This window comes from Jaculus jaculus, chromosome 4 (assembly GCF_020740685.1).
Source record: "Jaculus jaculus isolate mJacJac1 chromosome 4, mJacJac1.mat.Y.cur, whole genome shotgun sequence".
NCBI lineage: Eukaryota > Metazoa > Chordata > Mammalia > Rodentia > Dipodidae > Jaculus > Jaculus jaculus.
Genome location: NC_059105.1, coordinates 3,439,144 through 3,465,665, shown reverse-complemented (window position 1 = coordinate 3,465,665; position 26,522 = coordinate 3,439,144). Strand labels below are relative to the sequence as shown.

The following is a 26,522-nucleotide window of genomic DNA, read 5'->3' as shown; positions in this document are numbered from 1 at the left end:
GCACCTTTACTGTTGAGCCATCCACCTGCTCTGGAAACCATCTTTCCAGCCCCGAATCTGAGCCATTTAAATAGAAATTTGAGTAAAGCTGCTGGCATGTGGAAAGTAGAATCTAGGAGGTTGTGTAGGAAACCTTGGAAAGAACCCACACATGGTAGATTCAGAAAGCAGAGGAAAATCATGCATGTAATCAAAGAGAGATGTCACCCCAAACTAGACAAACAGAAAAGTCATTTGGTGGTGCTTTGATTTAGGGGCCCCCCATAAACTTAGGTGTTCTGAATGCTAGGTTTCCCAGCTAGTGACAATTGGAAATTAAAGCCTCCTGGAGGCAGGGTGCTGTTGGGGGTAGACTTATGAGTATTAATACAGCCAGTGTCCTCATTCCAGTGTTTGGTACACTCTCCTATTCCTGTTGTCCACCTGATGTTGGCCTCGGGTGATGTCCATCCTCTGCTCATGATTGTTCTCCCCTGCCATCATGGAGCTTTCCTCAAGTCTACAAGCCAAAAATCAATCCCCCCCACACACAAAGCTGCTCTTGGTCAGATGATTTCTGCCAGTAATATGAACCTTAGTGCAACAATATAAGTTGGCAATGAGGAGTCATATTGCTGCTAGACATCTGACTGTGTGGCTTTGGCCTTTTGGAGCTGATATTCAAGAGGAATGTGGAAGAATTTAAAACTTTGGCCTAAGAGACACCTTCAGTGCTATAAGTACAGCTTGATGGACTATTCTGGTCAGCTTTGAAAGACTTAAATGCAGTAAGAACTATGGACTGCGAGGTTTGGCTTGTGTTGCAGTCAGGTTCACATTGCTGGTAGAAATGACCCAACCAAAAGCAGCTTCTGGGAAAAAGAGTTTTTTTTTTTTTTTGGCTTACAGGCTTGAGGGGAAGCTCAATGCACTGCCTCCAGGAGGCATTAATTCCCAAATCTCCATCAGCTGGGAATCTAGCATTCAGAACGCCTAAGTTTATGGGGGGTACCTAAATCAAACCACCACATTCCATCCCTGGTCCCCATAAACTGATATCCATAAACTGATATCCATATGTGATGTAAAATACAATGCATTCAGTTCAACTTTAAAAGTCCCTGTAGTTTTTATCAATCCCAATGATGTTCAGACATCCCCGTAGTCCAAGATCTTTTAACTGAGCCATAATAACCAAAAAATCCCCCCCCCCAAAACTCATAATGGCACAGAATAAACATTCACACTGCAAAAGGAGGCACTGGGCATAGCAAAGAAATATTCAACCAATACAAGATTTGAAACAACCAGGGAAGTCCAACAACTCTAGCCAGTGACAAATCTCCAAGTCCGATAACTCTAACTAGCAACAAGTCTCTGGCCTTCCAATTCCGCCCCTCCAGCTAGGCTACTCACAGTCCTGGGAAACTGCATCAGAGCAGCAGCTCCACTGGGTCTCCACTGCAGCCCACGGTTCATCCTCATGGGCCCATGGGGTCTCCAAGCAGGCATCCAGCATACCAGCCTCACTCTGCCCATGGCCATTTCCAAAACATAAGACTGCATTGCAAACTCAATGACCCTGTCTTTCCTGCATTTCTCATACTCAGCAATACCAGGTGGGGTGCCAATTTGTTATCCAGGGGGGAATCAAGCAGACTCTGAAGAACAGGACACTCCTTCAACTCTCAGGCCCCTTCAAAATAGTCTACATTCTTCCTGTTGCCCCAGTGCAGGTCAGCCAGCCCAGTCTCAAAGGATGTAATCTCTCAAACAATTTGCAGGTGAATAGGCAGCAGTTTAGGCCCAAAGATTTCATTTTTTTCTGTGCCAGCCCAGTCTCAAAGGTTATAATTTGTCAAACAGTTTGCAGGTGAGTAGGTAGCAGTTTAAGCCCAAAGATTTTATTTTTTTCTGTGCCATACCTCTTTGCTCACACCGGTTCATTTCTATGCAAAGCAACCCTGCACAACTTCTCAGGACACGGGCATAGCAGCAAGCTTCTTACACAAACTGCTAGCCCAGTCCAAGCAAAGCTCTTTCTCACCCTCATAAGCCAAACTTCACAGTCCATCAAGCTGTACTTACAGCACTGCAAGGCATCTCTTAGGCCAAAGTTTCAAATACTTCCACATTCTTCAGGGATTAAAGACAAGCACCACCATTGGTTTTCAAAGCTGTTAACTGCAAAAGATCAGTACAGCATTGCGTATCAACATTCTGTCACGAATGGTAGGGAAGGGTAAAATAAATAAAGACATCAGGGCTGGAGAGATGGCTTAGTGTTTAAGGCGCTTTCCTGTGAAGCCTAGGGACCCAAGATCAGTTACCTAGTACCCATGTAAGCCAGGTGTACAAGGTGGTGCAGGCAGCGGGAGTTCGTTTGCAGGTGCTGGAGGCCCTGGCATGCCCATTCTCTCTCTCTCTCTCCCTCTCCCCTCAATGACTGAGGAAGACACCATGTAGACTCCACATACACAGGTACATGTATATCAACACATAAGTGTGTCCACATACATGCACATATGAATATATACACTCGTGCACTATGTACCATGGAAATGCAGCTTCACGTAATGTTCCTAGAGGAGACAAATGCATCACCAGCAGATCCATTACCAAGGAGTGTCTTGCATCAGTGCACATGGTGCTTCCCTGGCCCTGTGTCTGTGTAAGGGCCCCTCTGCCTGCCTCCTGACTGGGAGGGAAGGGGAGGACCAGGAAAGTGTTTGGATTGCCTACTCACATGAAAGCATAGGAAACCAGATGTTACCATTTGGCACTGGGTAATTTAATTATCAATTGACTTGGTAGAGTTTTGGGGGGTAGGGGGAGAAGAGAAGATAGGAGAGGGTCCCTACCCCCCAAAATGGAGAAAGGACTAGAGGGATGGCTTAGTCATTAAGACACTTGCCTGCAAAGGCTAAGGACCTAGGTTTGATTCCCCAGAACTCACATGTCTATAGTTTGTTTGCAGTGGCTGGAGACCCTACTGTGACCATTCTCTCTCTCTCTCCTTCTTTCTCTGTCACTCTCAAATAAATAAATAAAAGTAAACGAAATAAAAAAAAAAATGGAGAGAGATTCTTCTGCCTCAGCCTTCCAAGTAACTAGGACTACAGGCATGTACTACCTTGACTGATGTGGCCTGATAGATTTTAAAGATTTCTTCCAACAATCTGAGTAACACTGAGATCTGCAGAAAATGTTTATTGGTGCCCAGATGTTTCTTCTTATTACTAAGTTATCGCTGAAGTTAGGAACACAGCCTTACTTGCATTCCTCAGGCATCTTTCAAAATCCTAAACGTGGGCTGGAGAGATGTCTCAGTGGTTAAGACGCTTGCCTGCAAAGCCTAATGACCCGGGCTGCCGGGTCACCTGTGAAGCCTAAGGACGCACAGTGGCTCACGTGTCTGGAGTTCATTCACAGTGGCTGGAGGCCCTAGCACACCCATTGTGGTGGTTTGATTCAGGTGTCCCCCATAAACTTAGGTGTTGCGAATGCTAGCTCCCCAGCTGATGGATATTTGGGAATTAATGCCTCCTGGAGAGAGTGTATTGTTGGGGGCGGGCTTATGGGCTTTATAGCCAGTTTCCCCATGCCAGTGTTTGGCACACCCTCCTGTTGCTGTGGTCCATCTTCTGTTGGCCAGGGGGTGATGTCCACCCTCTGCTCATGCCATCGTTTTCCCCTGCCATTGTGGAGCTTCCCCTTGAGCCTGTAAGCCAAATAAACCTCTTTTTCCCAGAAGCTGCTCTTGGTTGGGTGATTTCTACCAGCAATGCGAACCGGACTGCAACACCGATTCCTCTCTCTCTCTCTCCCTGCCCCTGCTTTCAAATAAATAAGTGAAAAATCACACGTGTCTAACGTCAATCATGTCTGGGGCAGAGACTAGAGAATTGCTGAGGCTTGCTGATTGAACAACAGAAAAACAGACACCTATCAGCTCTGGGTTGAGTGAGGGACTCTGTCTCAATGAAACAGGCAGATGGGTGAGGAGAGGAGGACATCTCACAGTCACTTCTACCTGTGTGCACTCGGCATGTGTGTGTGCACACACATTACACACCCATCACATCACACATACACATTATGATGGCTTGTGTTGCTAACTTGATAGGGCCGAGAGTTTCCTGGGTGGGATGAGGTTAGCTTCTGGGCATACCTGTGAAGGACTATATTCATTAGGTTAATGGAGGTAGGAAGACCAACCTTAACTGTAGGCAGCACATTCCGTGGCCTGCGGTCATTCATCATTTTTCCCTGCTTCCTCACTGTGGTCTGAGTGTGACTGGCTCTGGCTTCCATCTCTTTCCTGTCATGATGGACTGTAATCTGGAACTGTAAGCCAAAATAAAACATTTCCCTCCATAATAAATAAATAAGTGAAAAAAATTTTGCTTAATCCTAAACTTGGGCTGGCAGGTGGCTTAGTGGTTAAGGCACTTGCCTGCAAAGCCAAAGGACCCAGGTTCTATTCCCCAGTAGCCACATAAGCCATACGCATGAAGTGGCAAATGTGCCTAGAGTTCATTGGCAGTGGCTGGAGGCCATGGCGCACACATTTTGTCTCTCTGTCTCTCAAACTAAGTACAGAAATGATATATATTTTTTCTTTTATTTTTTTTCTTTTCACAATTTTTATTAACATTTTCCATGATTATAAAAAATATCCCATGGTAATGCCCTCCCTCCCCCCCACACACATTCCCCTTTGAAATTCCAATCTCCATCATATTACCTCCCCATATCAATCATTCTACTTACATATATGCAATACCAACCTATTAAGTACCCTCCTCCCTTCCTTTCTCTTCCCTTTATATCTTCTCTTTAACTTACTGGTCTCTGCTACTAAGTATTTTCCTTCTCACGCAGAAGCCTAATCATCTGTAGCTAGGATCCACATATGAGGGAGAACATGTGGCACTTGGCTTTCTGGGCCTGGGTTACCTCACTTAGTATAATCCTTTCCAGATCCATCATTTTTCTGCAAATTTCATAACTTCATTTTTCTTTACCGCTGAGTAGAACTCCATTGTATAAATATGCCACATCTTTAAGAAATGATATATTCTTAACAAATCCTAACTAACAAACTTAAGTTGAGCATTGTAGGTAATGCCTATGATTCCAGCATTTAGGGGGCAGAGACAGGAGAATCAGGAGTTTGAGACCAGTCCTGGTTACATAGTAAGTTTGAAGCCAACCTGGGCTCTGTGAGACTCTCTCAAAACAAAATAAAACAAAAAACCACCACCAACAAAAATTTCCTAAATTTAGCCCAGCTCCCGGGAATCAAGTCATTTTTAACTTCTATCACTGTCTGTTCAATCACAGTTGATCTTTAGATGGTGGAAGATCTCCCTGAGGAGTGAGTACCGATCAGCCAAACCTGGAGAGACAAAAGAAACCCACGAAGACTTCCTAGAGAACTCACATCTTCAAGGTGAGGAAGGGAACATACTTTTTGCTAGGTTCTCTAAGGTAATAATAGGGTTTTTTTTTCTTTGTTTTGTGGTGGTAGGGATAGAACCCAAGGCCTTGTACATGTGACACCAAGTTCTCTACTACTGAGTTATGCCCCCAGCATAGGGGTATATATATTTTTTAAATAGGAGGGTTTTTTGTTTGTTTTGCTTCCATAAGTAACTAAAGGTATAGATTGATCCCTTCCATATCACACCAGTAAGTATGTAAGGTCATTAATTTCTCTCTCTCTCTCTTTTTTTTTTTAAATATTTTATTTATTTATTTGAGAGCGACAGACACAGAGAGAAAGCTAGATAGAGGGAGAGAGAGAGAGAGAATGGGCGCGCCAGGGCTTCCAGCCTCTGTAAACGAACTCTAGACGCGTGCGCCCCCTTGTGCATCTGGCTAACGTGGGACCTGGGGAACCGAGCCTCGAACCGGGGTCCTTAGGCTTCACAGGCAAGTGCTTAACCGCTAAGCCATCTCTCCAGCCCTTTTTTTGGTTTTTCTGAGGTAGGGTCTCACATTAGCTCAGGCTGACCTGGAATTCACTATGAAGTCTCAGGTTGGCCTCGAACTCACAGCAATCCTCCTACCTCTGCCTCCCGAGTGCTGGGATTAAAGGCGTGCGCCACCACGCCCGGCAGTATTAATTTCTTTATAGCAGCATTTATAAATTTCACTATTGACTAAGAAAGAACTCTGAGGGCTGAGGAGATGGCTCAGTGGGTAAAGTCACTTGCTGCTCACGCATGCGGACCCGATGACCTGAGTTTGGATCTCTAGAGCACACATCAAGCCCGACTCAGGAGGGAGTATCTGAAATCACAGACCTTCTACAGCAAGATGGGAGGGGGAGACAGAAGAAAATTCCCAGAGCAGTAGCCAGTCAGCCTGGTAAATGCAGCAGTGAGCAAGAGATCCTTCATCAGAAAAGATGAAAGAGGGCTGGAGAGACAGCCTGTGAAGCCCAAGGACTCCTGTTCAACTCTCCAGACCCCACATAAAGCCGATGCCCAAGGTGGCACAGGCACACAAGGTCGCACATGTGCACAAGGGGGCACACATGTCTGGAGCTCGAGCATAGTGGCTGGAGGCCCTGGCGTGCCAATTCTCTCTCTCTCTCTCTCTCTCTCTCTCTCATTCTGCCTCCCTCCCTCTCCCTCTCCCCCCCACCCCCACTTGCTTTCTTGCATAAAATAAGGCCAGTCTGTTGGGTATGCCTCAAAAAAAAGTGTGTGTGGTGGGGGGGCAGGAGAGATGGCTTAGCAATTAAGGCACTTGCCTGCAAAGCCAAAGGACCCCGGTTCAATTCCCCTGGACCCACGTAAGCCAGATGCACAAGGAGTCACAGTTGACTAGAATTCATTTGCAGTGGGTGGAGGCCCTAGGGTTCCAATTCTCTCTCTCAAATAATAAATAAAAATATAAAAAAAAAAAGAGATAGAAGAGCCAGGATTTCTGTGAGTTCAAGGCCAGCCTGGGCTACTGTTGCAGTCAGGTTCGCATTGCTGGTAGAAATCATCCAACTAAGAGCAGCTTGTGGGAAAAAAAGAGGTTTATTTTGGCTTACAGGCTCAAGGGGAAGCTCCATGATGGCAGGGGAAAACGATAGCATAGCAGAGGGTGGACATCACCCCCTGGCTCACATAAGGTGGACAATGGCAACAGGAGAGTGTGCCAAACATTGGCAAGGGTACACGGGCTATAACACCCATAAGCCTGCCCCCAACAATACACTGCCTCCAGAAAGTGTTAATTCCCAGATCTCCATCAGCTGGGAACCTAGCATTTGGAATACCTGAGTTTATGGGGGAATTAGTTTCAGGTCAGCCTGGACTATAGTGAGAACCTGCCTTAAAAATAAAGAGGGAAAAAACTAGGCAGAAGACAAAGGCAGTCACTGGAGGTTGTCCTTTGAGCGCCACACATGTACAATGGCAGCACGTACCTGAAAACACACACACACACAAAGATAGTGATAAAGAGTTATACTACCCAGGTATAGCGGTCCATCTTTCATCCTAGCACTAGGAAGGCTGAAGTAGGAGGATTATGAGTTTGAGGTCAACCTAAACTATATAGTGAGTTCCAAGTGAGCACTCCCCATGTCTGACTGTCCTATTTTTTGGTTTTGTTTTATGTATTTATGTATGTATGTATTTATTTTTTTTTTTTTAAATTTTTATTTATTTATTTACTTATTTATTTGAGAGTGACAGACACAGAGAGAAAGACAGATAGAGGGAGAGAGAGAGAATGGGCGCGCCAGGGCTTCCAGCCACTGCAAACGAACCCCAGACGCGTGCGCCTCCTTGTGCATCTGGCTAACGTGGGACCTGGGGAACCGAGCCTCGAACCGGGGTCCTTAGGCTTCACAGGCAAGCGCTTAACCTCTAAGCCATCTCTCCAGCCCTATTTATTTATTTTTGAGGCAGGGTCTCGGTGTAGCCCAGACTGACCTGGAATTCACTACGTAGTCTCAGGGTGGCCTTGAACTCACGGCCATCCTCTTACCTCTGCCTCCCGTGTGCTGGGATTAAAGGCATGAGCCACATTACCTGGTTTATATTTTTTAAAAGATTTATTATCTTAGCCGGGAATGGTGGTACACACCAGGGTCTCTAGCAACTTCAAACAATCTCCAGCCACGTGCACCATCTTGTGTATCTGGCTTATGTGGGTTCTGGAGAATGAAACTTGGGTCCTTAGGCTTCTCAGGCAAGAGCCTTCACTGCTAAGTTCTCTCTCCAGCCCTTTTTTCCCTTTAAACCTTTTTGCTTTTGTGCATGCTCTCTGGCTCTCTCACTGGCACATGCTTTCTCTTCCTACCTCTCCCCTTGTTCTCCAGGGTTTCATGCTTCTCTTTCCCTATGGCTTCCACCAGTGTCTCCTGGCCTTAACAATAAAAGAACCCGGTGAGCAGGGCGTGGTGGCAAACCCCTTTAATCCCAGAACTCAAGAGGCAAAGGTGGGAGGATTGCCATGAGTTCAAGGCCACCCTGAGACTACATAGTGAATTCCAGGTCAGCCTGAGCTACAGTGAGATCCTACCTCAAAAAACCAAAATTTATATATATATTTATATATATTTGCAGCAAATACCTTAACTGCTGAGCCATCTCTTCAGCCCTTATATATATGTATTTTTTGAGACAGGGTCTCATGTAACCTAGGTTGGCCTGAAACGTGCCATGTGGCTGAGGATGGCCTTGAATTCTTGATGAAAATGGGAGCCCCCATGTTAGGTGCATATATGTTTAGGATTGTAATGCCCTTCTGTTGGAGTGAGCCTTTACTCAATATAAAGTGACCTTCCTTATCTTTTTTATTTGTTTATTTACTTATTTATTTATTTTTGGTTTTTCGAGGTAGGGTCTCACTCTAGCTCAGGCTGACCTGGAATTTACTCTGCATTCTCAGGATGGCCTTGAACTCATGGTGATCCTCCTACCTCTGCCTCCTGAGTGCTGGGATTAAAGGCATGCGCCACCACGCCCGGCTCATCCTTCCTTATCTTTCTTAACTAATGTTGGACTGAAGTCTACCTTGTCAGATATTAGGATAGCAACCCCTGCTTGTTTTCTAGGCCCATTTGCTTGAAACACCATTTTCTAACCTTTCACTCTAAGATAGTGTCCAACCTTTGTAGAAAGATGGGTTTCTTGAAGGCAACAAATTGAAAGATCCTGTTTTTTAACCCAGTCTGAAAACCTATGTGTTTTGGTTGGGGCATTGAGGCCATTGATATTAAGAGTTATTATTGAAAGGTGCAAATCTGACCATCCATCAGATTTAGCATATAATTTATCCTGACATGGAAGGTGCGATTAGCACTTCCAGTTCAAGCCTGTATACCAGGCTTATTTGGTGGGTACTGACCTGGTGTGATCCCAGTTACCTTTTGGCATGGTTTTGTTCTCAGTTATGCTATATGCTGCTTGGGTCCTTCTGCTACTCTGTGGGCTCAGGTAGGCTGGCTGGGTCGCTGGATGGCTGCTGTGATCACCTGTGCCAGGTGCTGTGTAGGTGAGCTCCCTTCCCCGGGTCTCTGGTGCTTGCTGGCGCTTGTGCTGGGGAAGGGGAGGCTGTGGATGGTGGCTGAAGTTCTCCCACTGGTCCTTGCAGTCCTCTTCCTCACAAGCCTCTCTGTTGGGCCCTGCAGTCCTCCCTTCACATTTCTTGAGTTTGTGAGGAGCTCTGGTGTGAGTGGAGAATCCCGTCACCTGGCTTTTCCTGCAGCTCAGGCCGAGCAGACCTGGTGCCGCCGCGCTGGAGCCACTTCTGCCTGCTTCTGTGGGCTCTGAATCTCCTACTTCTCTGCTGCCGTTGACCATTTCTTATAATACTCCTCACTTTTTAGTAGAAGGGTGTATTTTGCTGGTTTTTTTTGGCTTTTTCTCCCCTAGGCTGCTTTGCATGGTTCCTACCATCTCAACCCGATGTTTGGCCTTCAACTCTTTTTTTTTTTTATTTTTTTTGTTTACTTTTATTTTTATTTATTTGAGAGCAACAGAGAAAGAGGCAGAGAGAGAGAGAGAGCGCGCGCGCGCGCCAGGGCCTCCAATCACTGTAAACAAACTCCAGACGAGTCCGCCCCCTTGTGCATCTGGCTAACGTGGGTCCTGGGGACTCAAGCTTCGAACTGAGGTCCTTAGGCTTCACAGCCAAGTGCTTAATCACTAAGCCGTCTCTCCAGCCCCGGCCTTCAACTCTTGATTCTCCTGCCTCTACCTCCTAAGAGCTGGCATTATAGGTATATAACACCATTCCTGGCTTTTTGCCTCTTAATTTGCTGAACTGTTTAAAGATAGGGATGAAAAAAGGAGAAGATGAAGGAATCTTAATGGAAATAATATAAAAATAAAAGAGCAAAAGTCAACTGAACTCAGGAGCCAGTGTATTTCAGATCAATTAGGGGACTGTGGCAGATGTAGAAAGACTGTGATACAGATGTTGGATCAGCCTCTAACTCAGACCTGACCCTGACATCTTGTTACATACTAGGTTCTGCCACCTGTCCTTGGTAAGCCAATGATAAGAGCCAAGCAGGGGAAAGCAGAAAATAGAGATTTATTTATTTATTAAATTTTTATTAGCATTTTCCATGATTATAAAAAAATATCCCATGGTAATTCCCTCCTCTCCGCCCACACTTACCCCTTTGTAGAGATTTATTTAATGTGGCCACATCTAGAGGAGAAAGAAAGAGATCACTGGCCACAGCAACCCCAAGACAGAGATCTAGGACCCTCAAGATGGGTCCCGACGCAAGGTTTAGGTTTAAGCTGCAGGCTAGAGGTAAACGGTCCTGTGAAGGATGCTCCCACCCACCTCTGCCTGAGGTAAACGGTCCTGTGAAGGATGCTCCCACCCATCACTGCCTGGCACCTGTCTCTCCTGGAAGATGGCCCGGCCAGTTGCCAGCACTGTGGGAAACCCCTTTCTGGGGAAGACAAGTTTTCCCTTTGACATCGGCCTTGGGTCTTTTCTTTCTCACAGCATGAGATTCCTGGTGAAGTTCCAATTGTTTCAATCATCTGACAGCTGAAAGAAAGGGCACAAGTGTCTCTTTGGTATATCTTCTTGACAAATAGGCTGCAACCATATGGATCTTGTTTTTCAGTGCCTGGTTGCTCAATGGACAGGCTGGGAGAAGGGCAGCTCCGTAAGTCGGTGGTCTGGATAAGCCAGAGATTGGTGCCAATGAGATCAAGGGGATGAGAAATCACTGTGTCCCCAGATTCTAATCACAGGGCAGACTCCACAATTGTGACAGGGAAAAAAAAGTTTATTCCTTTTTGTTGTGCCTTGCTGTTCCTTTTGGGGTAGCACAGGAGTGTAACTCTCTCCCATCGTGCCTTCATGGTGTCTGCACCTTGCTTTCTGCTTGCGGAGTAAGTAGAGGTAAGATGTAAACTATCTCTTGTATTTTTGGTGGTGCTGGGCCTTGAACCCAGGGCGGAATCAGACCTCTGGCGCCCCCTGCGGGCGGCTTGGGAAGCCAGGCAAGCGCGCTGCCGCGGAGCTGGGTCCTCTTTCCACCTCCTTCCTGGCTCTCCTGACCCGGAGCGGAGCTGCAGTGCTAAGACCGGGCTGAAAGCGGCTCCCCCCATCCCTACCCTATTTCCTGAACTTGCTGCCAGTGTGGAAATCTGAGCACGACTCCCCCCTTCTCCGAGTTCCCATGAATCCTGTTTCCCAGCCAGCGACCGAGCTGCAAGTAGCCAGACTTGGGCGCCTGCGCTAAACTGGACGGGCTCCAGGCCCCGGCGCTGCTGGGCCAGCTGGCCGGCCGCGGGAGGAGGGGCGCTTCCCAGCAGCGCCCAGTGACCCGGGCTGCCCTCCACCCCGCGGCCTCCAGGCATCAGCGTTTCAAGTGGTGCCTTTGGGAACTGCTTTCCTGCCCTTGGAATCGAGTGTCGGCGGATAAAGCCTTCCTCCCTCTCCCAGCCGCTCCTCGACGGGTGTCAACGTCGTAGGCCGGTCGAACTCGTGAGCTCAAGGATCCTCAGCCACCTGCGGACGCCCAGGCCGGGTTTGGGCTTTCCTGCCTGTGACATCCACGGATGAAACTGTGTGCCCGGGTTTGGTGGGAGGACAGCCTGCTTGTGGCAGTTTTGGTTGGCACCCTGTTTGGGGCTAACTAAGCATTGGTGTTGGTCAGTCCTGTTTTTCCTTTCTTTCTTTCTTTCTTTGTTTCATTTATTTATTTTTTGGTTTTTTGAGGTAGGGTCTCACTCTAACCCAGGCCGACTGCTATTCACTATGTAGTCTCAGGGTGGCCTCAAACTCACAGTGATCCTCCTACACCCAATTCTGTTTCTCTTTTCTTATTTTATTTTCTTATTTATTTATTTATTTTGGTTGTTCAAGGTGGGATCTTGTTCTCTAGCCCAAGCTGACCTAGAATTCAGTTGGTAGTCGCAGGGCTTCGAACTCACAGCCATCAACCCACCTCTGCTTCTCAGGTGCTGTAATTAAAGGCATATGTCACCATGCCTGGTTTTCCTTTCAATTTTTTTATTAAATTCATTTATTTATTTGAGAAAGAGAGGGAGAGAGAAAAAGAGGTACAGAGAGAGAACGGGTGTACCAGGTCCTCCAGTCACTACAGATGAACGCCAGATGCATGCACTACCTCGTGGCTCATGCAGGAACTGAGGAATCAAATCTGGGTCCTTAGGCTTTGCAGGCAAGTGCCTTAATTGCTAAACCATCTCTCCAGACCCCTCCTTTAAATTTTTTATTGCTCACTTTGCTTGAATCTTTTTTTTTTTTTTTAATTTGATTTTCAAGGTAGGGTCTCACTCTAGCTTAGGCTGACCTGGAATTCACTATGTAGTCTCAGGGTGGCCTCGAACTCACAGAGATCCTCGTACCTCTGCCTCCCAAGTGCTGGGATTGAAGGCATGCGCCACCAATGCCGGGCTAAATTTTTTATTGACAACCCCGTACAGTTCTGTTTTTCTTGCTGAGGTCTTTTTGTGTTCTCTTTTCCTGCTCATCCCCTTACTCAGTGAGAAAATCCGGGTTCAGCTTCTGCTGACAGCCCCTTGGGCAACATTTGGTAAAAGACAAAAGATTTATACGATCTGAAGAGAAACCAGAGTATTGGGCAACATTTGGAAAGGTGGTCTGACATGTGTTGCTCCCCGTTGGCCAAGAACGCTATGGGTTCATTACTGCAACACCACGTGGCCATCATACATGTTAGGGCCCAAGGGAGGATGGCTTGTAAAGGGGCCTTTGAATTCTTGTGCCATCTTCCATTTACAACTGTTTTGTCAGAAGGCTGACAGAGCAGATGAGACTCTCTGTGTAAGGGTATTTATGTCCCTTCATGAGGAAGACAAGGGAAGGGGAATTTTCTGCTCATGGTCCCAAGATTGGGAGCAGGAGCCTTCCACAGTGGAAGTGGGACGGAACAAGGAGGTATAGTCAGTCCTGCTCTCTCATTCAGTTTATCTCAGACCTTGACCCCTCTCCCCACCGAAACCTGAGTCTTCACGGGTTGCCTAAGCCACAGCTAGTCCTGCTCCTTCCACAAAATACTCTACCCCACCCTGCAATAGCTACTGAGTAGGTCTTCCCTGGCAAGGCCCCCCAGGACTCCCCATTTGGGCAGGAGTGTCTCTCAGAGGAGCAGGACAGCTCCTCTAAGACAGGACCAGTGGGTGTAAGTGAATTCTTGGTTCCCGCCCCATTTTCACCGGACTTAGAGCTTTCTAAGAGACCACTGCCCATTGTACAAGGGAGCTGCCCAGAAGCACTGCAACCGCATGTCTCAGTCTCCGCCCCTTGTCACCCACTGGACAGACGTGCAGACTTTAATGAACAGTCTCCTAACCGAGGGAGAAAATCGTTAGTGATTCACAAGGCTTGCACGGAAGCCTGCTGCTTCCATCAGGAAAATTTAGCAGCGACTCCAGAGGTCAACATGACTGTCCTCGTGGAGACCCCGGCTTGGGTGCGGGTTGTTCAGCTCTGCCCGTGCTGCACAGCAGCAGAGGCGCGTGGCGGCGGCTTAGCCGAGCGCTCGTCATCATGACAGGCGCTCACAGTTAGCTGGCGGCTTGCAGGACGACGCTGGTTGGATAGGCCAATTACTGCCCTTTTCGAGTACCTCAGGGATACCCCTTGGCAGCACCTGCCTTTCTGGGGAAGTGATTAGGTAAAGGTACATTGTTAATAAAAGACATATTTTTGTTACAAGACACTGATGTTACCCAATTACCCATAAATGGGACTCAGGAAAATTTCTCCCTCAGTCAGACATATCCTCAGGCATGGTCCTGTCTTATGGTGGTTAGATCCAGGTGTCCCCTGTAAACTTATGTGTGCTGAATGCTAGGTCCCCAGCTGGTGGCAATTTGGGAATCGCAGTCACCTGGAGGCAGGGTATTGTTAGGGTGGGCTTATAGGTGTTACAACCAGCTTCCCCTTGCCAATGTTTGGCACACTCTCCTGCTGCTATTGTCCACCTGATGTTGGCCAAAAGGTGATGTCCACCCTCTGCTCATGCCACGTTTTCTCCTGCCATCATGGAGTTTCTCCTCGAGTCTGTAAGCCAAATAAACCCTTTCCTCCCATCAGCTGCTTTTGGGCAGGTGCTTTCTGCCAGCAACAAGAAGCTGCCTGCAGCATCTGCAACCCTCAGTTGAAAGGCGTGGTGAAGCTCCTGGTGGCAAAAGCTTCTCACGTTCTTAGCAGTAACCGTTTGCATAAGACAAAGTCTAGATGGTGGGACGCACCGACGCGGAAGGATAAAAGGCAGGGGATGGGGCAGTGGAGGGGGCTCTCTGTAATCCTCACTGCTTGAAAGGCACATGTGCACTAATAGTGATTTATTTGCTCTGAGTTAATCTGCATCTGTGCATTTTATTTATTTGTTTTGTCTTTTGAGTTAGGGTCTCGCTCTAGCCCAGGTTCACTATGTAGTCTCAGGTTGGTTGAACTCACAGCAATCCTGCTACCTCTGCCTCCCGAGTGAGTGCTGGCACTAAAAGTGTGCACCACCACACCTGGCTTGTTTTTATTCATTTATTTATTTATTTATTTATTTTCGAGGTAGGGTCTCACTCTAGCCCAGGCTGACCTGGAATTCACTATGTAGTCTCAGGGTGACCTCAAACTCACGGCGATCCTCCTACTTCTGTCTCCCGAGTGCTGGGATTAAAGGCGTGCCTCACCATGCCCAGCTGGCTTGTTTTATTTTTGAAGACAGAGTATCATGTATTCCGGGTGTGCCTCAAACACACTGTGTAGCTATGACAGCGTTGAACTTAATCCTCCTGCCCCGCCTGCAGCCCCAAGTACTGGGACTACAAGCATGCGTGAGCACACCTGGGTAGCTCCTGCCAGCCACCACGGGGGTTGCTACGTAGTCAAGACTGACCTGGAACTCACTCCCTATGTAGGGCAGGCTGGCCTTAAACTCACAGACCTCTGCCATACAGACCGACTTCCAGGTGTGAGCCCCACTCCCAGCCCAAGGATCTCTTCATTTTGTATATTAAAAAGTTTTTGTGGGCTGGAGAGATGGCTTAGCGGTTAAGCGCTTGCCTGTGAAGCCTAAGGACCCCGGTTCGAGGCTCGGTTCCCCAGGTCCCACGTTAGCCAGATGCACAAGGGGGCGCATGCATCTGGAGTTCGTTTGCAGAGGCTGGAAGCCCTGGCGCGCCCATTCTCTCTCTCTCCCTCTACCTGTCTTTCTCTCTGTGTCTGTCGCTCTCAAATAAATAAATAAATAAAATTATTAAAAAAAAAGTTTTTGTTTATTTTTATTTACTTATGTGAAAGCAACAGATAGAGAAAGAGGCAGAGAGAGAGAGAGAGAGAGAGAATGGGTGCATCAGGGCCTCAGCCACTGCAAACTAACTCCAGATGCTGGGGAATCAAGCTTCGAATTGAAGTCCTTAGGCTTCATAGGCAAGTGCTTAACAACTAAGCCATCTCTCCAGCCCTATTTTATATGTTTAAAATATTATTTAACTGTTTATTTCCATGTGTGATTGTGTGTGGCCCTCACCAGGGCCACTTCCACATCAAGTCACATATACCACTTTGTGCATCTGGCTGTATGTACATGTGTGTACTAGGGAAATCAGACCTAGGCCAACAGACACTGTAAGGAAGTTCCTTTAACTGCTGCCATCTTGGTGTCCCCTGAAGCTCTTTTTTTTTTTTTATAATTTTTTTGTTCATTTTTATTTATTTATTTGAGAGTGACAGAGAGAGAGAGAGAGAATGGGCGCACCAAGGCCTCCAGCCACTGCAAGCGAACTCCAGGTGTGTGCACCCCCTTGTGCATCTGGCTAACATGGGTCCTGGGGAATGGAGCCTCGAACCAGGGTCCTTAGGCTTCACAGGCAAGCGCTTAACCGCTAAGCCATTTTTCCAACCCCCTGAAGCTCTTTTTAATGCTAAATCCTTTGCCCAGAAGGGGTTCTCTCACCACCTTCTCAATATGGAAGCATGAAGACAAACTGCCCACAGTGACTATATGTGATGACAGCCTCCCCTGGGAGAGAGACGGCTTTGAAAATCATCACAGGTCAGGGCCCAGATGAGCTGTGACTAGGTCCCCATCTACCCTTGGCCTGCCAGCTTTGCACTAAAGCTGACTCTTGCCTCAGCACCTTGTCTCAAGTCAGTGGCAACCCAGTGGCAATAGCCACCGTCTAACCCCGTACAGGGACAACACCAGTTGTTTACACCATCAGTGCCACAGGCCACAGGGAAGCTCACATCTACCTCTGGGCAAGAAATGTCCCAAAGCTTTTTTTTCTCACTGTCACGTGTTTTATTATCACTGTGAATGTAACTGTAACTGTGTTGGTTTGTGATTTCTTTGGCTTACAGTTCAAATTGCTTTAATATTTGGTACAAGAATATTGGACTATGTCTTCAACTTGTGTGAAGGCAAAGTTGACTTCCTTGAACGGCTTACGGATAAATTGCTGCTGAAGATCATTTTTTACCTTGACCTGGAAGACATTGCCAGGCTTTCTCAAGTTTCACACAGATTTGCAAAGGTAACAGTCACTTCTGTTGTGTCTGTAGAATTGTCCATTTGTATCCTCAAAACAAACAAACAAACAAAAAAACCCAGGGCTGGAGAGATGGCTTAGTGGTTAAGTGCTTGCTTATGAAGCCTCAGGACCCCGGTTCGAGGCTCAATTCCCCAGGACCCTTATAAGCCAGATGCACAAGGTGGCGCATACATCTGGAGGCCCTGGTATGCCCATTTTCTCTCTCTCTCTGCCTCTTTCTCTCTCTGTCTTTCAAATAAATAAACAAAGATTGGGCTGCAGGGATGGCTTAGTGGTTAAGGTACTTGCCTGCAAAGCCAAAGGACCCATGTTCAATTCCCCAGGACCCACATAAGCCAAATGCACGAGGTGGCTCATGTATCTGGAGTTTGTTTGCAGCAGCTGAAGGCTCCATCACACCCATTCTCTTCTCTATCAAATGAATAAAATAAGCAAAAAAAGAATTAAAAAAATAATAAATAAACAAAAATTAAAAAAAATCACCCTCACTGGAGAGATGGCTTAGTGGTTATGTGCTTGCATGTGAGGCCTAAAGACCCTGGTTCAAGGCTCCTTTCTCCAGGACCCATGTTAGCCAGATGCACATAGGGGCACATGCGTCTGGAGTTCATTTGCAGTGGCTGGAGGCCCTGGCACGCCCATTCTATCTGCCTCTTTCTCTTTCTGTCTGTCACTCTCAAATAAATAAATGATTAAAAAAATAATTTTAAAAATACCATGTGAAACAAAAATAACCAAAATAAGCAAAGCAAGTTGGATGACTGTTAGTCAGTAAATTTGCAAATAAAAGTGAAAGAATTAAAAAAAAAAAAAAAAGACATCTTTTCTTTGTGGATCTGAGAGGGAGCGCAGGGCCTCAATAAGAGCTCTTCTGCTGGATGTCCCCCCACCTGTATTCCCCCCCCTGTTTTTATTTTCTGGGGTAGGGTTTCGCTGTAGCCCAGGCTGACCTGGAATTCACTATGGAGTCTCAGGGTGGCCTTGAACTCATGGCAATCCTCCTACCTCTGCCTCCTGAGTGCTGGGATTAAAGGCATGCGCCACCACGCCCAGGTACCTCTTTCTCTTTTTTAAAAAAATTTTTTTTCTTTTTTAAAATTTTTATTAGCATTTTCCATGATTATAAAAAAATCCCATGTTAATTCCCTCCTCTTTCTCTTTTTATTGATGTATTTTGTTTGCATTTTTTAATTTTATTTTTATTTTTTTAATTTTTTTTTAATTTTTTTCTTTTTTCTTTTTCTTATTTATTTATTTATTTATTTATTTATTTTTAATTTTTATTAACATTTTCCATGATTATAAAATATATCCCATGGTAATTCCCTCCATCCCCACCCCACTTTCCCATTTGAAATTCCATTCTCCATCATATTACCTCCCCATTACAATCATTGTTTTGTTTGTATTTTGAGACAGGATCTCATGTATCTCCATGGCTCTTTATCACTGAAAAAAATTTAAATAATTTATATTTGTAAAGAGAAAATGAGAGAATGGGCACACCATTCTCCTCCTGTAAATGAACTCCAGATACATGTGCCACTTTGTGTATCTGACTTTATGTGGGTACTGAGAAATTGAACCCAGGCTAGCAGGCTTTGTAAGCCAAGTTCATTTAACCACTGAGCCATCAGGCCAGCCACATATATATATGTTGTAGTTTATTTGCTGGAATAAAATACCTGGCCAAAAGCAGCTGATTGAGGAAAGAATTTGTTTTGGCATACAGTCTTGAGGGCAAGCTCTGTGATGGCAGGGGAAGGTGGTAGACCAGTGGATATCACCTCTGGGCCACAGCAAGTGGGACACAGCAGCAAGAGTGTGTGCAGATTACAGCAAGGGGGAGCCAGCAATAACAACAGCCATAAGCCTCCCCAGCAACATACCTGCTCCAGTAAGGCTCCACCTCCCAAATTTCCATCACCTGGGACAAAGTGTTCAGAACACATGAGTTTGTAGGGGACATCTGATTCAAACCACTACATTCCACCCCTGGCCCCCGTAAACTCATGACCATCCATGATGTAAAATGCAATGTATTCAGTCTCGCTATAAAAGTCCCCATAGTTTTTTTTTTTTAATCAATTCCAATGCTGTTCAACCAATCTAAGGTTTCTTAACTGTGATCTGTAACTAAAAATATATAATGGCAGAGAGTAAACATTCACACTGCAAATATGGCATTGGACATAGCAAGGAAAGATTGAGATCTAAAACAAACAGGGCAAACATCAAATCCTGTAGCTCCAACTTCAATAACTGTAACCAGAGATGAAATATCTAAGGTTCCAATTCTGCCCGCCAGCTGGACTGCTCACAGACCAGAGAACAACCTATTTTGAGTTGGCAGGTCTCCTTGGAAACCATCCACAGTCCTAGTATCTTCCAAAAAGCCAAGGCTTTCCATTGTAACCTATGATTTATCCCCAGGGCTCCATCCAGTCTTCACACAGGGACTCCCAGCAACTCTGCCTCACATTGTCCAATGGCCATTTCCCAAAACCAAACTGCACTGCAAATCTATTGACTTTCCTGCATTTGTTATACAATCATAGTACCGGGTAGGCTACCAGATTTGTTAATCCAGAGGGAATAAAGCTAACTTTGAAGAGCAGGACACTTTGTCAGCATTTAGGGCCCCTACTTCTAAAAGAGTCAGCATTCTTCCTGTTGTCCCGATGCAGAGCAGCTGGCCCAGTTTCAGTGGTGGTGCACTCTCAAATAATTACAGCTGAATGGGCAGCAGTTTTGGCCCAAAGATTTTATTTATTTTTGTATCATATCCATCTGCTCACACCACTCCATCTCTACGCAAAGCGACCCTGCATAAATTCTCAGGACATGGGAAAGATGCAGTAACCCTTTCTTACAAACTACTTCTAGCCCAGTCTGGGCAAAACTCTTTCTTCCTTCATATGCTAAGCTAGCACAGTTCTTTTGGCACTTAGATCTTTCATACTCTGTCTAGAATGGTCCATCAAACTGACTGGAGTATCTCATAGTGTCTTTTAGGCCAGCATTTCAAATCCTTCCACATTCTTCCTACAAGTTAGTTCCTAACAGCCAAAAGCTACACAGAGATTATATTGTTCGTATCCATTTTACCTCCTGTCAAGACTTTGCTGAATCCCCATCTCCCAGCCCACTGCCGTGTCCTGCTATCCACCCCAATATGTTTAAAGAGAGAGAGAGAATGGGCATGCCAGGGCCTCCAGCCACTGCCGACGAACTCCAGACACGTGTGTCCCCTTGAGCATCTAGCTTACGTGCATCCTGGGGAATCCAACTGGGGTCCTTAGACTTTGCAAGCAAACACCTTAGCCACTAAGCCACTTTCTCAGCCCCGTTTTTGGCTTTTTTTGAAGTAGGGTCTCGCTCCAGCCCAGGCTGACCTGGAATTCATTTTGGAGTCTCAGGTGGCCTTGAACTCACAGCGATCCTCCTCGTACCTGTGCCTCCCCAGTGCTAGGATTAAAGGAGTGCGCCACCGCACCCTGCAATCATTCCATTTTTTGCAACAGAGTCCCACTGAACCTTGAGCCCACTAACCTAGCTAGTCAGAAGACTGTAGGGATCCACCTTTCTCTGCCCCCTCCTCAGCACTTGGGATAACGCACATGTGCTACATGGGAACAGGGTCTGAAGTCAGGTCCTCCTGCTTGCATGGAAAGCACTTTACCCGTTGAGATATCTTCATGGGTTGTAAATATTTTTTCAGATTTTACTTTTCAATTTTATTTTTTAACCTTATGCAAGATCACTTAATATTAAGATAGTGTTTTACATATTTTTAGCTTGATTTTTTACTTCCTGAAAATAGAGGACCAGAAAAAAGTCCTATAAATAATTATATGCCTGCATTTTTGGCATTAAGAAAAACTATTAAAGCCAGGTGTGGTGGCTCACGCCTGTAATGCTAGCACTACAAGTTTGACGCCAGCCTGGACTGCATTTTGAGTTCCTGTCTCAACAATCCAAGAAAGAAAAAGCAACCATTAAAGTTGGGATTTTGCGCTAGCCGCTGATTTGCCGATTGTTCAGACATGTAAACAAATACAGTACAATGGTGAGGACCTATTAAAAGCTTCTGCCAGGCTGGGGATGGCGCTCAGTTGGTAGAGTGCATGCTGAGTACACATCAGGTCCTGGGTTTGATACCTAACGCTGCATTAAGAAGTGCCAGGGCCTGAGTTTGCTTGTAAGTCAGTGCAGGGACTTAGTAGGAACCAGCAGCTGCTGCAGTGTCTGGTGATTCCTTACAGTGGATGTCTGTGCATCTGTCTGCCTCCTCTGCAAGCTCTACCCATGCCTCTTTCTCCTGCTGTCAATAGCCTGCCATTATGGCAATGTGGTCTGTACTGTCCCAGCTTCTAAAGCCCAAGAGAGCCCTCGGACCAGCCTTCAGGACGCCCGCAAGGCAGAAGCATCAGTAACAGACCGAGGCGCAGGGTTACTGCTGTTTTTCCTCCCTGTGAAATAGCTACCACTTGTTCTGCTGCCAAGCCACGTTTCATCATTTACCTGCCATGTCCTTTCATTTATAAACTGTTTTTATTTAACTGCTTGCTTACACTAGAGAAAAATGCTTCCATTTCAAACGGGATCATTTTATTGCCAGATTCTTTGTGCCCAGTGGCAACTCTTGGATCTCAGAGGGAGGGGCCCTCTCCTACTCAAGGTCAAGTCGTTGGTACCTGTTATGTCCTTGTGCTTGGCATATGTGCTGCTCGGGGCTTGGCACCCAGCCCCTCCGCTACCCTCCCCAAATGTCTCAGGGGATGGTGGAAAAACCTGCAGGTTGGGATTTTCCTTTCTTCACTGTGCACAGCGCTGTGACATAATTAAAATCAGTGCCAGGCCCCCCAAACTGGGTTCTGTTCTCCATTTCTCCTCATCAAGAGCCTTAGCCTCATCCCGTCTAAGCTCACTTTCCTCATTTGTAAACAGTACAAGGTTTACCCTAGGGTCCTCTGAGCCTCTCTGGTGAGTTTTGTGCGCTAAGTTCGTGCATTGCCAGCAGGGGGCGCCGAGCCCACGATTAACTGTGGGAGAGGACTCAAGCGGGCCTGTGGAGACCAGTAGGTGCTCCAGGGCGCCTCACTCCCGGGAATTTTGCGTGTGATGACCATTAAGTGAGAGATGGAGATGGAAAGGGCCCTGGGAAGATGGTCTAGCAGGTAAAGGCTCTTGCTTGCAAAGCCTATGAGCCCAGATTCGGTTTCCTAGTAACCATGTAAAGCGAGACACACAAAGTGGTGTACTTGTCTGGACATCACAGAGAGTGTTGGGAGGCCCAGGAATACCCATTCTCCTTCCCTTCCCCTCCCTCTCTCTCACAAAAAAATAAATAGGTCTTTAAAAAAAGAGAGAGATGGAAGAGAAGTCAAGGTGGTGATTAATTTCCATGCGTGAACATGTGGGTAGGAGGGACGGGCCAGAAAGTCTCCTCACTGAAGCCTGGTGAAAGCCTTCTTAGAGCACATTTCTGTCTTGGCTACGGTTGTTGCTATATAACATCAAATGTCCATCCACCTCTAAATGGTTACTCTTTTCTTTTTTTGAGACAGGGTCTCATGCATCCCAGGCTGGCCTTGAACCGCCCATGTAGTTCCTCCTGAGCTCTGAGATTACAGGCGTGCACTGCCACTCCTGCTTGACGTGCCATGGGGCACTGAACCTGGTGCCTTGTGTATGCCAGGCAAGCACTCTGCCAGCTGAACTACATCCCCAGCCCAGCATTCCACTACATCTTGTGTCTGATGCCTGGCACACACCCTACTCAGCCCTCAAATGGTGCATTCTCCCCTCCACCAAACACGGCTCTTGCCACGGCTAGAGATGATGAAGAAAGGCAATGTGGCTTCAACTTCAGGGAGGGTCAGTAGTCTGTGAGTTAGGGAAAGGGGGCCAGAAATTTTCCACTTCTTTTCTCTTCTACAGAGCTGGGATGGAATCCGGGGCCTCGTGCATTTAACCAGAGCTCTACCACTGAACCACACCTTAGCCCCAGGCATCTCCATTCTGATAGCATTTGGTACCAAGAGGCTGACATGAATAGCTTCCATAATTAGTAGTGCCAACTGAGAAGATCCTAAGAAGAAATCATGGGTAAATGGAAGCAGATTTTTAGCAGCTGTAGGACTTGGAGGGAGGGCGAAATGGTCTTGCTGTGCATACTGGTCCAGGTAGATCTTGCCAGACCTTAACCTTGTGGCCCTTAATTAAAGCCAAGACCACACTGTGAGTCTCATTGAAAGTGGCTCCTGGAGGCCAGCCACCTGCCATCCCTATCCGCCCCCCCTCCCCCGATAAGTAGTAAACAGTCTTAACCCCCTCTGGTGCTCGGTGCCATGTCACACATGCAGAGGACTTGGAACAAAACTTGTGGCCAGCACCAGGAATGGTGGGTTGGCAGAATCGAGGGCCACCTAGTACACCTGATGCAGTTTACCATGCATGTTGCATAGTGGACAATGTCAAGTGCACAAACACAGGATTTGGAGAGAGCTGGCTCCTCTGAGGCCTTAAAATTAATACAGGGCTACTATCGTGCCTGGGTACCGTGTGTGAGGCCTTGGCTTTGATCCTTAGTACACGGAAGCAAGGGAGGAAGAGCAGGAGGAAGGGGAGGAGATGGAAAGAGAAATGCAGAAAGAACACAACGTGAATGTAGGTCCGGGGTGTGGCTCAGTGGCAGAGTGCTTACCTAACCTGTGCAAGGTCCAGGGTTTGATCCCCAGCACTGCAATTGAAATAAAATAAGGTGAGTGGAAAGGGTGTGAGTTAGCAGGGCTCTCACCTCAAGAGCCTGACACAGCACTGAAGGAAGGTGGGCTGACCACCCCAGTGTCCGCTTCTGCCACGCGGTAACTGGAAATCAATGACAAGCTGTATTTGCTCACAGCTTTTAAACTGTCTTGTGTTTTGCTTTCTCTCTCTCTTTCTTTTTTTCGTTTTATTTTTTCTCAATTTTTATTAACATTTTCCATGATTATAAAAATAACCCATGGTAATACCCTCCCTCCCCCCACTTTCCACTTTGTTGATTTTTTTTTGTTGTTGTTGTTTTTTTGTTTTTCGAGGTAGGGTCTCACTCCAGCCCAGGCTGACCTGGAATTCACTATGGAGTCTCAGGGTGGCCTCGAACTCACGGCAATCCTCCTACCTTGGCCTCCCAAGTGATGGGATTAAAGGCGTGCGCCACCACACCCGGCTCCACTTTCCACTTTGAAACTCCATTCTCCATCATATCCCCTCCCCATCTCAATCAGTCTCTCTTTTATTTTGATGTCATGATCTTTTCCTCCTCTTATGATGGTCTTGGATAGGTAGTGTCAGGCACTGTGAGGTCATCGATATCCAGGCCATTTTGCATCTGGGGGGAGTACATTGTAGGGAGTCCTACCCTTCCTTTGGCTCTTACATTCTTTCTGCCACCTCTTCTGCATTAGACCCTGAGCCTTGGAAGGTGCGATTGAGATGTTACTCAGTGCTCTAGTCACTTCTTCCAGCACTGTGATACCTTCTGAGTCATCACAAAGTCACTGCCATCTGAAAAGAGAAGATTCTCTACCAAAAGTGAGAATAGCATTAATATAAGGGTATAAATATTAAGAGAAGTACTTACTGGGCAGTTTGATAAGCATAGTATATATACATTTTTCCAGACATCAGCAAATGTTACACCCCTAGGGCTCATGACTACCCCTGTTTTAAGTTTTAAGTATCAGGGATGTGTTTCCCCCAATGGAGCGGGCCTCCAGTCCAATTGGAGGGCAGTTGGTTTCCACCATGACAGACATGCCACTATTGCACCTGTTGGCTCATTTGGCCTGCTTGGCCAATTACAAGGCTTTCAGTGTCCACTGTTGAGTATCTTCACTGGTGGTATCTCTTTCTCCCATTGGAGTACATGTAGAATGGCTTCTTCCAGCTTTCTGTCAGCTGGTCTACATGGAGGAGGTTATCAGCTCAGCTCCAGCAGGATTTCTCAGTGGCCTTGCAGCCCAAGTATGTGGAATCTTCAGCAATAGGGTCTTACCATTATTCCTGGTTTCTCTTTCTTTCTTAATTTATTTACTTGTGCCTGAGAGAAAAAGAGTGAGGGGGAGGAGGGAGGACATGGGTGTGCTAGGGCCTCTTCCCACTGTCAACAAGCTCCGGGTGATGTGCCACTTTGGGTCTGGCTTTACATGATTACTGGGGAATTGCTTTGCAAGCAAGCACCTTTAATTGCTGATTCCTTTCTCAGTCTCCCTCCCTCCCTCCCTCCCTCCCTCCCTCCCTTTCATGGACAGGGTCTCATGTAGGCCAGGTTGGCCTCAAACTCACTATAGCTGAGGATGACCTTGAACTCCTGGTCCCCCTCCCTCCACCTCCTGACGTCTGGGATCATAGGCGTGTGCCAGCACCCTCTGCATGCTAGACAAGCACTCTCGCAAGGGAGTTATGTCACCAGTCCGTGCCCATCGGGTCTTGTGTTCTTGCCTCTTTCCTGGCAGAAGCCTCCACAGGTAGAACCTACCTCTGCACGTGATGTCACAGGGCGCCACCAAGCAGCAGGGGATTGTCTGATAGCAACTTTGTCTTCGGCCTTGTTCCTTAACCCACGCCTGGCTCTTTCTTCCTGCAGCTGTGTAGGTCTGATATGCTGTGGGAGCTGATCGTGCAGTCAACCTTCGACACCATCACCCCCGAAATGAGGTCCCTGGCGAAGGATCTAGGCTGGAGACAGATGTTTTTCACCAACAAGCTCCAGCTGCAGCGGCAGCTCCGCAAGAAGAAGCAGAAACAGGGCCGCCAGGAGGAGCAGTTTTAGGGACACCTGTTCCTGCCAAGGGGACTTGAGGCACAGTACTGCTTCTCGCCGGGATCCAAGCCTCCCTTTCTCTTCTTAAGAGCAAATAGGCTTTTGTGATTCCGGAGGTCATGGAAAAGCACAGATTTGCACACAAACGCAAAGTGACCCAGGGCCAACCTTGAGCCACCATCCATCACACTCAGGCTAAGTCTGGGCCTGAGAAGGTTACCACCTTCCCCTCCCATGCCACCCTGCTGGGTATAAACAAGCAATAAAGGATTCTTGGAAGCTTTGGATTAGCTTTATTTTACATAGCCATTCAAAGGGGCAACTGGGCTTTTGCGTTTCTTCCTGGTGTCTCCATATCTGGGTCCCTCCATGGGGTGGGCGGCTGTGTCCCCAGAGGGAATTGTAGGCAGGGCTCAGGGGGTGCTGTGGGTGAGCTCAGCTGCCTTCCCGACTTTGTACTCAGCACCCCCTGTGTACCCAGGGCAATACATGCACCATACTTGGGGGGGGTCACTTGAGTCACGTGACTTGAGTCACTCTTGGGTACTGGCAATTGCCTTACTGTGCTACCTAGAGTCTTCAAAGAATAATGACTAGCCTTTTTTTTTTTTTTTTTTTTGAGACAGGGTCTTATTCTATAATTTAAGTTGTCCTAGAACTTATTCTGCAGCCTAGCTTGGCCTTGAATCTGAAGTGAT

General features: G+C 46.8%; 1 protein-coding gene across 1 annotated transcript in view; it reads left to right on the top strand.

Moving 5' to 3' along the window:
• Positions 1-26,107, top strand: part of Fbxo36 (F-box protein 36) — an 81,330-nt gene extending 55,223 nt beyond the window's left edge. Inside the window, exons 2-4 of the mRNA XM_045147323.1 lie at positions 5,326-5,434; positions 16,822-16,994; positions 25,648-26,107. Of these exons, the coding sequence (XP_045003258.1) occupies positions 5,326-5,434; positions 16,822-16,994; positions 25,648-25,833 (468 nt within the window). The 3' untranslated portion in view covers positions 25,834-26,107. The remainder of the gene's footprint in view (positions 1-5,325; positions 5,435-16,821; positions 16,995-25,647) is intronic.
• Positions 26,108-26,522: the final 415 nt, after the last annotated feature.